At 38.7% G+C, this 15,937-nt stretch overlaps 2 protein-coding genes across 2 annotated transcripts; both read right to left on the reverse strand.

Moving 5' to 3' along the window:
• Nucleotides 1–46: 46 nt before the first annotated feature.
• Nucleotides 47–4,871, reverse strand: LOC110494231 (homeobox protein Hox-C10). The gene is made up of 2 exons (XM_021569138.2): nucleotides 4,027–4,871; nucleotides 47–1,174 (listed from the first exon to the last, which is right to left on the reverse strand). The coding sequence occupies exons 1-2, from the start codon at nucleotides 4,754–4,756 to the stop codon at nucleotides 900–902; spliced, it is 1,005 nt and encodes a 334-aa protein (XP_021424813.2). The 5' UTR covers nucleotides 4,757–4,871; the 3' UTR covers nucleotides 47–899.
• Nucleotides 4,872–12,277: 7,406 nt separating this feature from the next.
• LOC110494232 (homeobox protein Hox-C11a) lies at nucleotides 12,278–15,614 on the reverse strand. The gene is made up of 2 exons (XM_021569139.2): nucleotides 14,689–15,614; nucleotides 12,278–13,406 (listed from the first exon to the last, which is right to left on the reverse strand). Exons 1-2 carry the CDS (start codon nucleotides 15,389–15,391, stop codon nucleotides 13,174–13,176), a joined length of 936 nt encoding a protein of 311 aa, XP_021424814.1. The 5' UTR covers nucleotides 15,392–15,614; the 3' UTR covers nucleotides 12,278–13,173.
• Nucleotides 15,615–15,937: the final 323 nt, after the last annotated feature.

The raw sequence follows: 15,937 nt of genomic DNA on the forward strand, positions 1-15,937 counted from the left end.
AAAGCAAGCCATAAAAGACACGAAAGGGAAGGATAACCAGGGTAAATGATGCTCCAAACCCATTTATTTGATATCTTTACAAATGTCCAGCAACATAATTCTCGGGATAATGCTTTAGAAGTTAATGCACTTTGATGCTGTAATGCACAAGTTCACAGAAATGACAAAATAATCAAACACAAAACATTAAGAACAGAAATGATGAAAAGGAAGAGACCAAGTAATGACACGTTTTCATTAAAAGTGCATGGAAACCATTTCAGACACAGGACTGTCACTTTAAGACACATTTCACAAACAATTAAAGACTTCCTTTCGTGATTTTTGTAACATGTATCCCAAGTATAAATACAGCAAAGTACACCCCAGGTTAAAAAACATCAACTTTTGAGCAAAATAATGTTTTCTAGACATAACCGCGAACTTCAAGAAGTAGGGCATTCAAGGAGTTGGTCTGATGGAAATTCGTGATGTCATCGGCATCCCCCTGCTTGAGGAACAATAGAGGAGCAATAGAGAAGAAAAGAGGAAAGCCCCCACCCCCCCACATCACCACTTTTGCTATGTATTTCATGACATACCTGAACCACCTATTGAGATGTGCCTTTTGTTAACTACATCAGGTGTTAAATGAGGTGAAAAGGAGTCTGGAGTGCCACTTTAATATCCAGCCTTATAAACAATGTGGATCTTTAGAGCATCATAGTATTTCACTGTTTCAGATCATGAAACTTACATTTTTCATAAAACCATGCATGGACTCGGAAAAAAACGTGAAGATGTTTGAAAGGCTTACAATTCCTATCCTGCTCTAGATGTTTTCTCCTGTATGTGTGCATGCCTAGCCTGTATGTGCAGCTTACGCGTAAAAGTATTTCTCTCCAAATAAGATTTAAGGTTTAAGTATAGTCATAAGCAGAGGTTAGCTCTCTCACTCGACTCTCCCTGTTGAATTTCTTGAGCTTCATACGTCGGTTTTGGAACCATATTTTGACCTGTCTGTCAGATAAGTCAATACTCTTGCTGATCTCCAAGCGGCGCTCTCGCGTCAGATACATGTTGAACAAGAACTCCTTCTCCAGTTCCAGTATTTGATGTTTGGTGTAAGGACAACGCTTTTTCCGTCTACTTTTCGCTGTGAGCCAGTTTCCAAAGACATTCTCCAATCTGTCCCCTGTAAAAAGGAATGAGTTAAATTAACGTAATTCTCAGTGTACAGTCTAACCATAGGCTTATTTGTGATAGAAAACAATAATGCACTGACTTAATCAGGTTACAAAGGCCACGTCTTGACGACAAAACTATAGCTTTTGTATTCTGCCTGCCATTTCATATCATTGCACGTTTTTAATCTATTCGACCATTATATTTGCAACTTCCCTTTTTAGCTGAAAGGAGTAGGCCCACTAATCTGAGATGCAAGGAAAACGTTCTAATTTCTACTCCAATTGTTATACAACTTGTCGTTGACTTCGATGTCTTCATGCACGGACGATATAATTTGTCTACTCTAGCTTTTAGTGAGATGATACATGACCGCTTCTTAGAGGTAGACCTACAAATAATGTTGCATTATCTGCGAATCTTCGGTAGTCTACGCTCACTCAAGTTCAATTGAAGTAATTAAGTACAAAGACAGGGCCTATAGAAAAACACTTGTCTAGATCTCATCAGGCAAATAAAGGAAATCAATGGATAATTCATCTGGGTAATTTGGGTCCTTTTGGCGATAAGAATTACATTATGTTCTTCAATCCCTTCATAAATAGCCTACAAGAGAGAAATAAAATGTAGCCTATATTAGTTAATGCCACAGTACAGCTCTTGGTAAGTGGGATGGATATGACGGACTTGTCTAGTCTACCGACAAAGGAGTCCGGAGGGGTTTCAAATCTAAATGTTATTGACTTCCGTCTTGATTACATGGCTCAACGGGCACGAAAAATGCAACTATTCACACAATCTGGAAATCACATAGGCCTAGTAATTGAACTGCGCAAAGGAATAGCCCTATAACCTACACATTCAGACTATTCCAGACCAGTGTTTTTATGTAGCCTAGTCATCGCTTCATTTTTCAGTGAATCACTGATCAATTATTATTTAAACATTTGGGATAAAAGTGTAATATTTTAATAGAAAGTTATTAATATTGTAACGAATCTGATGTTCATTTTAATGTAGAGAGAAATTAGGGACTGAAGCAACTTATTCTATTTCGACCTAAATCACAAGTTGTTTTCAACAACACGTACATAGAGGCCCCATATCTGCCTGATTTTAACATGAGTTACTCGATAAAGTACCATTGTGTAAGCATTGGCGTGAATTTCGGATGCACGCGGTGTGGCAACATATGCTCAATAACAGGCCTAAGTAGAATAAATAATAATAATAATAATATGCCTAATAATACTAATCGATTCACCATTACCCTAAAGTTCACATAACTTACAAAATGAAATGCAATGAACATGAGGAAGCCTATGTACATAATACGTGTTGTTTTACACGTACAAAAATAGTTTATCGAGAATTTAGCTTCAAAATGTCGTTTCAAAGGTGGACAAACTGAAAAACATTAGCGATCATGTAGCAGCCATTTCGTTGCCCTTCACCTTCCAAGAAACTTTCCTACGCTAATGCCTTGTGATGTGTTTTTTTGTCAGTTTGTCTGTAGGCCTATGTCTTCCCGGGACGGTTTCTAGTGCACAGTTTTAACATAGTTTTGGACTAAGCACTTTCAATGGTGAATATCCATTGAACACGAGGTTTTTTGTCTAGGAATAATCTTAATCTGTTTCTGGGAAAGCGGCCCCTCCGGTTATAAATCCAATTAGATATAAACCAGGCTACGCTAGACGCACATAAAGTGAATCGTGTTTTGTTTTGAAGTCTTCATTGCTGTAATTAGTGCGTGCGTATTCCTTTGGATAGGAACAATTTACTAGTAGCCTAGAATGCTTCTTTATTATTAAATATCCAAGAGAGATGTAGCGACTAATAAGAATGAATGAGCGTCATCTCAACTGCAAAATATATTTGCGACTGTGCAGTTTAATTGATCAAAACCAAAAACGCAGACTATCAAGTAACATTGCAAAGGTTTACCAATGCAAACTTGCAATTAGTTCAATGCTAAACAGATAATGTCGGTCGTAGCAAATTGGTAATGGACTGGCAGCTGAGTGTATGAAATAAAGTTGCTTAAATAAGCAATGTCAAGAGTACACGCAGCCTCGCCTTTGGTGTTCACCCTTGAAGTCTATTAAGGCATGCGCGTTAACTGTTATTGTGTTGCTGTATTTACAAATAAAAGGAAAGAGATTAGGAACTAGGAGATCCTAATTATAAAGATAGTGTTGGGAGGGAAGTGTAGCCTATGTGCTTACACTCCTAGAAAAAAAAGGTTGCTTGCTTCATATATGGAAATAGGTTCGATATAGAAACCTATATAGAACCCAAGGGTTCCATATGGAAACAATTTTGGAAGAAGAACCCCTGGGATTCTGATCAAAGAACCCTACAAAAGGGTCCATGTGGAACCTTTTTTGTTCTATTCTGAACCTTTTTTTCCCAAGAGTGTAACAAAAAACATTGCCTACCAATCGAATCAAGTTTGCAAGTGCTGAAAATTGTAGCCTACTACAAACTGTACCAATGATGAAAAATAGCATGTAAGCCTATGCCAAGGCTCAGCGTTGCATAATCGTTTGAAGTATTAGTTGATTTTATTTATATCTCAAATCAAAAGTTTAAACATCGCAATAACATCAAAAAACACAAAAAACAGTTCCTCTTCTCAGTTCCTCTTCTCATATGATATTGGCTTGTCCAACTGTGCGCTTCCTCTGAGTGTGATGATAAGCTTGCTTATGTCTTATAAACTGTGGCTGTGTGTGCTCGCACTGATAATATGCTTGTTGATGTGTTATAACCCATGCGTGTGTGTGCTCTCTCTCTCAATATGCTTGTTTACGTGTTATATACCCTGTGTGCGTGTGTGTGTGTGTTTGTGTGTGTTACCTTTAACCTCACTGTCTGAGTTGTCTGTGCTACCGTCCGTTTTAAGGACGTTCTCTTTCTCAGGCAGTTTTTTCGTGGGACTGTGATTCTCCTCGAGTTTACTGTCTGCCACTGCCAGATGCGCCTCCTGATTGGTTTCGCAGGTGTCGTTAAATAGTTCTGGATTATCTGTCTCAATTCCGGACACAGAGAAGTTACTTTCTGATCCGAAGCCATGCGCCTTCTCTTTCCTTAGATTAGCTGTCGAGGATTCCGGACAAGAATGTTCGTGCGTTTGACTGGGATGGCGTCTCTCAGCCATCCGCGTGTAGGAACAAGTTCCAACAACTGTATCCGTGCGTCCGTTTGGATCTCCGCTATATAGGCAGAACATTGAGTCCTCCTTCACACTGTCCGATGGGAAAGAACATGGAAACAGGGGTCGGATAACAGGCTGTGCTACCTGGGATGAATTTTTATATTCAGGCCCAAAAGCATTTAGTTGCGAAAGGTAATGATGTTGATGGTAGACGCTGAGATCCGTGTTTGTCGGAGATTGTGCTCCCGTTTTGGAGAGAGGCGAAGAAGCGATTCCATAATTTCTCGCTGTCGAACAGTCATACTCGGTCGCAACTCTTTGAGCATACATTCCGGAACTGCCGAAATAGCCCTCATCTCTGGACACAGAGGATCCTCCTACCAACTGTTCCACATGGAAGATAGAAGCTGGGATTCTATTTGGACATTCCATTTTATTGTTATCTTTCTTATTTTGATACCACTCTTCAGTGCCCCCCTAAAGGATTATAGAGGGGTAGGAAGCTGACATATTTGAGTTGGGGGCATGGAGCATAAAAAAATATCAGCAACACAATTATGATTGTACGAGGCATGCCACGTGAATTTCAGACCAATGGGGGTTTGAAAGTGGCCTTGACGCACCAGATTACCATGACGACACTGGGGTCAAGTTGTCGAATTCTCAGCTCTAGGACAGAGTAAGGGCGCCATCTAGTAGGACAGATAGGGTACAGACACAAGTTCTAGAACACAAAGTCACTATAATTAAAATAGTGTTCTTTTAATTTTGTGTTCTAGAAAACAAACGTGAGCGACCGAGCTGGCAAAAAAAAAAAAAGATAATAAACCTAAAGTAGCAACTAGATGTTGGTTATGTAAATTGGATAACATGTAGGCTAGATTCCATCATGATGCGTGTGGTCTGCTTTTTGTGTACAACTTCTCCACAAAATGATATATATATATTTTATTTAGAGGAAACAAAAGCAAAAACAAACATTTCGGCAATGATTCTTGAAAATTCAACTGCCAAATAGTTGACTGATTTGATGTTTTCTAAAGGTGATAACGAAAATTGTTTGCTTGTTTAAATATCATTTAGCCTATAGTTCCTTCAAATTGGGACGAACGCAGTAGCTTTAGTTATAGGCTGTAGCAGATTTTTATAGAGTTAAAAAAAGAGTGGCATAGGCCTAAGTTTAAAAAAAAAGGAGTGAATTGAGGACAAAGAGAGAGTGTAATAAGGACGCAAGGTTTATAAACATTGTGGCACTACTATCGATAGCCCAAAATGAATTAGTTCACTTCTAAGCTTTTTGAATGTGTTTTAGGGGCACAATTTCGTGAATTTGCATTACAATGCACTACTATTTTTTTTTATTGAAACGCCTATTTTTGTGCAAACCTTTCAATAATAGAAATGCATTTAAACAGTCGTTGGTATGACAAGCAATTAAAACGTAGGCAATAGTCTACCCTTTCTGTTTGCCTGTCTATCATTAAAATTATTTTCGCCATTGATTTGTCTATGGTTTGAATTGTCTTTGGCCATTTTATTGTGCTGATCATTGATTAATATAGCTAATTGAACAACATTTGTTAGACTACGCAATAGTGTTGCAAATATGTGCATAATGATTTTATTGAATTACTTTTCAATAAACCCATTTTATCATGGTTAATCTATTTCCAATTCTTGTAAACCTTACTGCCATATGTTGTTTTGGGATTCTAGGCCTGGATATTGGCTATAACTCCGACATTGCTTGTCCTAATATTTCTATATTTCTTAATTCCATCCTTTACTTTTTAGATTCTTGTGTATTGTTGTATATTGTTAAATATTATTGCACTGTCGGAGCTAAGAACACATGTCGCTACACCCGCAATAACCTGCTAAATTTTATTAGATTTTTTATTTTTTAATTGTGTGAGAGGCAATTTCCTAGCGAATCCTCTGTTTGCCCACAGTATGAGCAATTACAGAAAATACTTGGGAACAATTCCAAAGCTATTAATATAGGCTAGTGCCAATGAAGTGCTGAGTTTTCTTAGTTGATTCTTTATCATTGCAAAGTGGATTCAATCATCATCACGTTTTGGTGTTAATTGTGTTGTGTTGCTTAGTTCGTATACGGTAAGAGCGTGTCGCTAGAAACGCTATGGTCGTGGGTTCAATTCCTGCAGGGATCACTTACACAAACAAAATGTAGAGTATGCACCCACTTTATTTAGTTTTCTAAATCACTTTGGATAAATTCTGCAATTGACATGCATTATATACGGGGAACTATTTGTTGTATTTTATTTCACGTTTATTGAACTATTCTCCAGTGCACCCGATTTCTTTATATGTTATTTCATTCATTTATATTCCTGTAGACCTACATAATCTATGGTGATTTAACAAATGCAACATAACATACATTCCTACTCACAGGCATCCTCTTTTACCAGATAAAGGATGTATATATGTTTTGATATAATTACTCAGTTAACGTTTCGCTGTCATAATCTGTCAGAGAGCCTTGCAATTAAAAGTAAACGCAATCGACAAATGAACAAGCTATACCATCTAGACATACAAGTAAATACAAAAACAGGTTTGTTGTGCAGCGACTGTTTTGTTAGTTGGTTCTGATCTTATCTGTTATGTGACGGTGGAACTGTAGTCTAGTTTTGCCTTCAATGGCGCCGACAGAGGTCACTGACAATGACCCGGCCTGTCCACAGCAAGAGATCAGCTTTACCTGCTCTCTCTGTCACCGTTACTACTTTTATTTTTTAAAGGCATATCTTTTTGCAAGGGCATATTTCGTTGAACATGTTATGGTGTAGCCTAACGATTTAAACCATTGATCTCGTTTTTACATTTTCAGGGGAGAGAGAAAGTGAATATAGGCTGTTGGGCGAATCCTATAACTGTAGGACTAGACTATTTGTGTGCGCATCCTGAACTTCCGCGAAAAGCTCGCATTTATATCAATAGCTTACATGATTTGTGCGAACCATCGAGAAATTGGCCGTATCTGAAATAAGAATTCATTCAGTCTTTATGGAGGTTGGGTTGATTTCCAGTCAAATCAAAAAGGCTATCCGTTTTGATATTGATAATATCGCCAAGTTATTTTCTATGAAACAAACAAAACAACTATAGCTCACAGAGCTTTTATTTTCAAACTTAAATGATTGTTAAGAGATCGCGCTTTATTCGGTGTGGTGGCCTATAGGCTATGTGAGTTCAATATATGCCATAGCCTAACTGTCTTGCACTCAGATGTTGCTTCTTAATAAGAACACAACAAAAAAGTCACATGTAGCCTATTTTTGCATCATAGGCCTACATAATATCAATACCATTTTAAACAGGGTGACTGATCGTGAGGAGCAATAGGAATTGTAATATGTGACTGACTGCGTGTCCAATTATCCGTAGCACCTGGTCGACCTGTCTTAGTCATTGACTTGGCATGCAAATATGACAATTCTGGAACTCTAAGCACCACCAATGAATGTGGTGGATACTCTCAATGCAAACTGTGTTGTTGCTATTAATTCGATTATTAACTTCCACCCTTCTTTGAATATCAACAATATATGATCAGTAGGCCTATAACATTTGGAACAAAACGAGTTTGTTTATAAGGATGTGTTTTGATAGAACTGATCCAAGATACTGTGATTGGTTGTTGTGCCGAAACGTTGGTGTTTATACCCATTACATTATTTGGAGGATAGAATGTAATTATTTTTCATAAAACGCCTTGGATCATATAGTTTCATAATCTGCATATCATAGGCCGATAATATAATATGAAGCCATGTTTTTTTTTAAATATAAGATCCGTAGAGTTGATGGTGCAGTCTCTACTTTTTATTGTATTTATCACAGTTTTCTATAAGGGGTTTTCGGGTAATAAGGCAGCCTAAAAATATTTCTAAATCCAATAATTTGATTGGAATTGCAATGCAATTCCACACATGTCTGACAAACTATGGCTAAAAGAATGAACCCATGGAATCAACGTTTGTTTATTGATTTGATTTTAGGTCCGCCCCACTGTCCTAAACCCCACAACCTTAAAATATATAGTTGTATTAGACAGACACGTGTGTTCAAATCCTGTGCCATTCCTAAACAACTTATGAATGCCAATCCACCGAGGTGAAAGACCATCAAATATGTACACTCAAATATGCACACAGCCATGCACACAGATAGCCAACTTGGCGGTGTGCGCTAAACCAACCCGGGGTAATGCATAAGAGGGGTTTACGAGTTGGAATAAACATGAGCACGTCAAAACATCCGCCTGAATTGAAATATAGAATGAAAATATTAATCTTAACGGTTCAAAATCAATCTTTCAAGTGGTTCAATACCCATTGCCGACATTAAACGGACTATTATTAATTGTGTCCATGTTCTTATTATACACATTCACATTCGTAATTACTTTTAGCTTAATATGATTACTATATGGGCATATTATATATGTGTTTTACTTATTGGTATTTCATGCCTCACGTGGCTTTTCTTACGGGGAATGTGAATTACTTTTTTCGAACATGTGAGAAGAGGCAAACATATTCAATAAAACCTAAAGCCTTGATGGGGTAACATTATTACTCACACAGCAAATCCTCCTGTCGCCACAAAACACACAATAAAATGGAGTCCACCTCCATGCCAAGCCATCAAAATGACCGAAAAATAATATTCAATTTGAAGTAACGTTGAGCCATTTTACCAACACACTAATGGTAAATTTACGCTTGGTGCATGTTCTCTGTATTAAATCCTATTATTCATCGTTCAGGTGTGATATACAAGAGCAGTAAGCATTATATTCAAATGTGAATATCGTCAAAAAGCTTTAAAAAATGACCACACCACACCGGGCTGGTGATGCGTAGGCAATGTAATTATTTCTGATATAATGTGCAAGCACACACATATGCACACGTACACATTATTCCATACAAGCCTTTACGCACACCATAGACTACATATGGACCTTTACACACAAAGACAATTTTTCAAAACCTGACCTTGATTTCTAAAAGATTTTCATTATTCCATCCTCTCGTCCTCTCGCATGCCTTCATACCATATACGTAGCTAGTTTATACTAGCTAGCTTATAGGCTAAATATTTCAGAAAAGTAAATTAACCGTAGCAAAACAAAGAAAGTCTTCAAGAGAGCAAGCTCATATCACTATTGCTCCTGTTCAAACCTCTACACATAGGTTCCAAGCGATGTAGGCTATATTCGAAGAATTCATCTTTCTCCTCCCTGTGGTTCTCTTCTCCTTAGAGGACGGCTATAGAGCCATTTGGGCCTTGTTACACAATTGTCTATCAAGTGCGGAAGCGTAGCCTCGTGAACATAACAACATTGACATAACACCAAATCGAAGCGCAGGACAGGATTTTGTGGAGCCCTGGATTAACATTTATTTGATTGTACCATAGCCAAGACTCCTCCCAGATCAATATTGAGAGGGTGTCTTGATTACGTTAATATTGTAAGCCGAGACCTGCCACCTTTGAGTGACGTTGGACACCACCAGACAGAACAGCTTATCGCATCATACTCCAGATCCCACTGGTTCATAGAGATAGATAGACGACTCATCTTGTATCTGTGCCATTATGGCGTCAGTGACAGCATGGGCAGCGCCGTTGAGACCATCTCCATTTTAAAGTAATATACATTTTAATCTTATGCATTGGCTGATTTCTCCCAATTCACAGGAAGCCCCACCAACTGGACAACTTTTAAATGGTGGAAGCCCTCAATGGCAATGCCCATATTAAAACGAGTTATATCCATGATGAGTGCTCTATATCCATCTCAATGCACTGGTCTCATACGCACATGCACACAAGAGAAAATGGGGAACAGGCGGGAGTCAAAGAAGAGCAAGCAATCTGATGCCGTGAGAGGGGCCCGGATTTGTGAAACTCGGCAGTCCAGGTCCAAGGTCCCTCGGCAGGGTGTGAAAGCAGCAGTGTGAGAGTCTTGATCTCCAACATTGATCCAAAACCCACATCCCTCGGCCAGATTTCGTTTATTTTTTCGGTAGGCTGTGAAATTAGTTTGGGGCGCGGGTTCCATGTTAGTTGAGCTAAGACAAATCGATACATTTTCGGTCATTATCTATTTTGTTTTTGCTAGTAAAAATATACAATTAAAAGGCGTATTATAAATATGTAGGCCGGTATATACCTATTATTTAATCCTGCATGTATGAAACTTTTGAGATGGCACATGAAAATAAGTAAATGCCAAACGTTAAGGTTATTCTGGGCATGAGACAGTTTTGCTAGTTTCCAAGTGCTTTTCCATTTCAATTACAGAAAATTAATGATATAGTTTTATGACCCGGTTACACATATGCTCTTCGCCGTAGTGTATCCAATACACACGAACTGTTTTGCTTATTTTGGGTGCACACACGCCTAAAATGAAACAGATATTAAACAATAGAATGAAAAAAATGGAAAATTGTTTTCCAAAATTATAAAACAATCAAAGCTGTTAAAAAACACGTTATATGCATCAGTTTTCAAGAGGTCAGTGCTAGGTTCTCTAAACATCCCCTTCTAAACCCCATCCCCCTTTCCCCCCGACCTTCTCTCCTTCGCAAACCTCATTGGCTGGCTGTTGGTACCCGCATTTCCGGGAGCAAAGCCACTCTCTGATTCAACTTTATTGCGTCGGGTTAAAGGTGATGGCCTTGACTTCCCGGAAGTTCAAAGACAATATCTCTTTCTTTCTTGCAAGACATCAAAATACACCTAAACGTCCCAAGGACTCCATATCTGTAAATTGGTGGGCATCGGTGTGAATTACATTCGATATATGCACAGCTACAGAGTAAAACACATGCCACAGCCGCAGGACATCGATGGGGAGGGCCTATACACCACCACATGGTCAATAAACTTGAGGGTTTTTTTCACGCCAGAAAGCCTCTCAAGAGATATCCTTGGGTTCGTTTTGTTATCACGAGAAGAAATGGATAAGGATGACGTGAATATTGTGCACTAGTGATGATATTAACATGAGATTTTTGTATGTTTTAGAGTAAAAGGCCTTCTATTCGAGTTCCCCATTTACGACGGAAGGTATCTCACTCCACTGGGCAGACGGTGCAATTAAGAGAAAACTAGCTATTTAGTGCCCCTGGTCTTTATGACAGTGTCTAGACTGGACTGGTCTAGTTTTCAAAATGACCATTGGATATTTATTTTAGTGCACATATCAACCTCTCTCTCTCACTCTCTTATTGACACATTCACTCACCAACATCAGTAACACGGGCAAACATGCACGCACACGCAAATGTGTTTTCATTTAGCCTACATAGGTCATACATGGATGAAAACCAATTCAACATTATAGCACCCCTAATTACTTGCAGACTTTTTCGTGAAAACAAGAGCACTGGACAATGAAGACAAATATAGCGCCCCCATACTCCTGACAAATTGCGCACGAAGTCCGCCTAATTTTTAACTATTTTACAAGCATTCCCAATATTCTAATCTGACATCTTACCCTTAGCCTATTGATTTGTGGGTAGACATGGAGTCTTGATTTGTATCAATTAGCCTAGATACCTAGTTCTGCGATAGAGCCTATACATATTTCCCGTTACTCTTCACATGAAATTTCAACGACTTGTCGGGGACATGCATAGGGTTTCACAACTTTTTATAGGCCGTTGTGACCAGTTTAAATAGCTTAGTATACTGTGCTAGTAAGGGCCTACTTAAGAAGTCACGTGGCAGGTAACATTACATTGCTCTTCTACAAGCGTTGAGGACTATAGCCCTACTGATAACTAAAACCCAAGCATTCTGTATGAATAGACAAATAGACTATAACGCATGTTCTTGGTGGATGATCTTTGAAATACAGACCCAGTGGAAATAATAACATAAACACTCTCAAATAATGGCTTGATTTAAGAATCACTATTCGTTTATTTTTGTTACATTATTTCACTCGATGCATATTTGCGACGACATCTCTTCATACTGCATAAACTCAAAATCGGCAAGCAAACGGCAAGCAATTAACAAAAAGCTCACTATAGAATCAAAGAGCTTGTAAGCCATAGAGTTTTTAAGTTATTTGTTTGAAATCTTTCAAAGATAGTAATTCGTTTAAGGGATCAAATTTGATAAACAAATGAAATTCATATATACAGTCAGTCATATTGTATAGTCTCTTAAAGGACATTATTCATTTGGGACCAATGATTCGTGTCCAAGTTCTTGGTTGCGGCAAAAATGTGTCTGTATCTGCAAGGTACCTATGAAGAATCTGTGCGGCTGTCCTCAAGTCGGTTCAGTTTGTAGCGAAATCATTTCACAAAGAAAGGATAATGTTGAAATGCAGAGGTAAAAGAGAGAAATGTCACTGGAAAGACAGCATTTCACAAGTGAATCGAAATAGGCTATATAATCAAACAAAAAATACTGAGAACTGTCGTACTTGCGATTATAATGTTTGACATATTTGGCTTAATGTGGCAAACGTGTGAATAAAAAATCTTTAATTGGCAAAAATGTTGTACACAAAAATGAAAATGTTACCTTAATTTCTCTGCTATTGTCAGAGATACAGTTCTCTGAGGTCTTGCTTTTTGCTGGTTCTTGTTATTGGTTCAACAAAACAAGGAAACATAAAAAAAGATGAATAATTGCTTATCTTTCTTTTCAGTCCCAGCGTTTCCATGACCTAACACTTGTTATTAGCTGAAGTCGACTCTGGCTTTGTCCTCCAAAGGCAATTCAGTTTTAGAGGTGATAATATTAATGATTATTTCTCACCAAAGCTATCAGTTTAGAGTTCACAATAAGGGGTTGCCAGAAAAATACTGCAGGCGATCTCGGCTTAATTTCTTTTCTTTCATTCGGCGGTTCTGGAACCAGATTTTGACTTGACGGTCAGTGAGGTTTAGCATTCTGGAGAGCTGCAGCCGTTTCTCCTTGTTGATATAAACATTAAAGAAGAACTCTCTTTCCAGTTCTCGAATCTGGAACTTCGTGTAAGGACACCTCTTCTTCCTCGTGCGTGGTGTACCTTAGAGCAATATAAAACAAATACGCAGAAGAATGTAAGGTCAAATGTATCCAACATGTACACTTTAAGTAAAATAAGCATTTAGAGACTCGTTGAATCTTGTGGAGATTCAAAACGTAGGTTTGTTAAGTTTTATAAAACGTAAGTTTGCTAAACATGTACCCTTAAGTTTGCGCATACATTTTATTTCTCTGTATCCTTAAATACATCCCCCAGTGCCATCCCATTGTGACATGGATAACTTTTGATGCAAAAGTATAATCAGCCTTCTCCTCTATAAAACCTCTGACTAGTTGTCTAACGCTATTCACAAGACATTGCACTTTTACACCCTCACTACCTCATTATTTCCCTCTCTCAATACACTGCAAAAATGGCAATATATGCCTATCAAGGAACATATTTACTTTCATATTGCGATCATATCTATGGCAAATTAACACTGGATAGCTAGATAGGATAACCAATGGGTGGGATATTATTAAAGGCTAGAGACAAATTCTTCCACATGACACTATGCGGGCGCTTTGGCCTGCGAAGTGGGAACCACCGTTTCATAGTCTACGAATACATTTGAGATAATTATATCTATTTTGACCAACTTACCGATGCTCATTGGTTTATCACATGGACTATAACGAAGCAGAACGAGTTTGTTGGTGATTTACAGAATATCTCAACGCTTGAAATATTTAAATCACTGCTTAGTCTACAAACTGAAATACTAAGATAGCCTTTTTGAGAAGAGCATGGATCCCAAAGAAACTCAAACGTTATTATTATCACAACCAATATTTTCCGAACAATTTTACATAAACATTTACATAAAATCTCGATAAAACAGTTAACATCTGCTGTTATAGCGTAAAGCAACACGTCGACAGAAGCAACACAATATAATTTTTACTTTTATAGGAGGCTGCTGAGAAGGGAAACATCACAGGACGCCCAAAAGCAGTGTTCTGCCCAATTGCTTTTTACCCTCGACAGCCTGGCGAAACATGCCTTAAAAAGCCCAGCGCAAGTTCATGATCAAAGTTAGCATTTGTCACAATAGCGCGCTCTTAAAATTTCACAGACTCTGGGATAGCTGCTGCCTGTGTGTAACGTATCGTTTTTTGAAAGCGCTTTCCCATCGTAAAAATTATTCTTGCTGGAAGAAAGAGCTTTGTAGGTTATAATAAAATCCTTTGAATGCTTATAAAACTCCACATAAAATCTGACCGACAAAACACAGGGCTAGTCCCTTAACCTTTTTCCCATTTACAGCTTCGGTACCTACTCGAGTGGCTGGTTTTGCTGGCGCTGTCGTCTTTCGTGACCGATGAAGAGGCACAAGAACCCGAATTAGTGTTTTCCTCTTCATCTTCTGGGTCTTTCTCCGGGTCGGCGGCGCTGTGGAGGGCGGCAGGCGGTTGAGACGCTGAATCCAGTTTACTGGAGTCGCCCTTCTGAGAACAGTTCTCTTGCGAGCTGTTATCCGCCCCGCTGTGTGTGCTTTCGAAAAAGCGGTCAAAGCCCTGCGGAAGAACGTTGTTTTTCCCTACACCCGAGTAAAAGCCCGTGGAAGGGTGGTTGGAGCTTGGGTGGTGGTGGTGGTGATGGTGATGGCTGTAGACACTTTCGTTTTTCATCAGCATTTCTGTCATGGTGGACGATGGCGGAAGGCAGTCCCTGTGTACCAGTTCCTCCCCTGAGTAGCAGGATGCATAGTTTCCTCTATGGTGCCACTTACTTGAAGGCTCCAAACTGTAAGAAACGTCTCGAACCGGTTGCACTTGGGAGAGGTTCGTGGAGTAAGGGTAGGTGATTTGCCGAGAAGGGGCCTGTGGCAGGAAGGAAGAGACGGCAGAAAATTCGGGGACATAATAGGTGCAGCTGGGGAGGTAAAGGTTGGACCCACAGCTTGCTCTGTCGCCGAACTCAGAAGTCCTGTCTTTTCGCGTCTGTGAGCAGAAGTTTCCCAGATTAACCGAGTTAAACATCGTTCTTCCCGTTCTCGTGCACTATAGATAGATTTTTTGGATTGAACTGCAGAAGGAGAACATTTGGGAAGGCGAGATGACGCGCTATCCATCTAAGTCACCCCAAGACACGTGATCGAAAGTAGATATTGTCATATATCAATTTGAAACACTTACATGCGTAGGAGTGGTTCACTTTGGTAAGATATAGGAGGTTCAAACGATTGGTTTTCCAACACCGCATGAGCATTATAAAAATCTATATCAGGTATCTTAGCTACGTAGCCTATAACCATGTAATCAAAATATGAATACCTTATAGCACATGCGCAATGCAATATAGCATATAACCCTGACAGGTATGCTAAGGGTTTTTAATGATAATAATAATTAATAATAATTCAAATTATTATTATTGTTATTATTATTATTATTATTAGTAGTAGTAGTATAGGTAGTAGTAATAGTAGTAGTATTAGTAGTAGTATTGGGCCATGCAAATGTAGGCTACTATAGCCTATATCTTGATAGTTACTAGGCTACTACTACTACTACTACTACTACTAG

The sequence above is a fragment of the Oncorhynchus mykiss genome, chromosome 17 (assembly GCF_013265735.2).
Source record: "Oncorhynchus mykiss isolate Arlee chromosome 17, USDA_OmykA_1.1, whole genome shotgun sequence".
NCBI lineage: Eukaryota > Metazoa > Chordata > Actinopteri > Salmoniformes > Salmonidae > Oncorhynchus > Oncorhynchus mykiss.